Below are 1,003 nucleotides of genomic sequence, written 5' to 3' on the forward strand. Positions count from 1 at the left end.
AGGTATGGGAAGTCGAATCGGGCAAAGGCTGGACACTCAGACTACCTCACGGAATCAGAAACATCTCCACGCAGCTCCTGAAGTCAAATTCCTGCGTCCTGTCCAAAGGGTACAAGTATGCTGTAGCTGGTGTGAGGTGAGTCCTGAAGTTTTTTTCCCCCGAAGTAACGAAAGCGAGAATGAAGTTTGAATTTGGGAGGCGGGGTGGGAGAGGGCGGTGGTTGGCGTCGATGACTTTAGCTGGTGATGGGTGGTTTTTGATGAGTTAATGAATGAATTTGGATGTTGATTATTGTTGGTGTCGTCATTATTGATGATTATACGGTTTACCTTATTGTTATTATGATTATAGTTATCAAAGTTATTACTAATGCTTATCTACCATCCCCATATTCCCGCTGCAGCATGCATTCCATCTTTTACATACCCTCTCATCGCTTCAGCACGTGACCATCATATCTCATTTTTAGCGTAGTTCTCCACCTTTACTCCGTTTTCTATACTCCGTTTTCTCCACAGGAAAAACCTCTACGTCTGGGAACTAGAAACTCAAGAACTTCTCAAGGTTTTAGACGCTCATTTTGGCCGAATTATGGACATGGTGGCTCTGACTGTCGGCAATTGGAATTCTGTGAGTAGTGTGAGGCTGTGAGGGAGTGGGAGGGATGGGGGAGAAAAGGCGTTGTGAGGTTTACGAAGGAGTTGGAGGTGGAGTTATGAGGGTGAATGTGATAAGTGCGACGGAGTTATGAGGGGAGTTATGTGCAGGAATGAGGAGAGATTGTATTTAAGAGGGAAGAGTGGTGAGGGGCGTTAGACTTATCCGTTTTCTCATTGCTTCATAATACAAAAAACGGGAACACATCCTATAAATTATCTAGGGATAACTATATCAATTCTCTTTATAACCTCAGGTGATAACGTCTTCTCTCGATCGGACGGTTAAAGTGTGGAACATCAATAATATTTTCGAACAAGTCCACGTCATCGATCGTCACGAACT

General features: G+C 43.9%; 1 protein-coding gene across 1 annotated transcript in view; it reads left to right on the forward strand.

Moving 5' to 3' along the window:
- Positions 1-1,003, forward strand: part of LOC119592277 (NACHT and WD repeat domain-containing protein 2-like) — a 51,166-nt gene that overhangs the window by 39,763 nt on the left and 10,400 nt on the right. Inside the window, exons 23-25 of the mRNA XM_037941108.1 lie at positions 3-136; positions 520-631; positions 915-1,003. Coding sequence (XP_037797036.1) covers positions 3-136; positions 520-631; positions 915-1,003 — 335 coding nt within the window. The remainder of the gene's footprint in view (positions 1-2; positions 137-519; positions 632-914) is intronic.

The sequence above is a fragment of the Penaeus monodon genome, chromosome 30 (genome assembly GCF_015228065.2).
Source record: "Penaeus monodon isolate SGIC_2016 chromosome 30, NSTDA_Pmon_1, whole genome shotgun sequence".
Classification (NCBI taxonomy): domain Eukaryota; kingdom Metazoa; phylum Arthropoda; class Malacostraca; order Decapoda; family Penaeidae; genus Penaeus; species Penaeus monodon.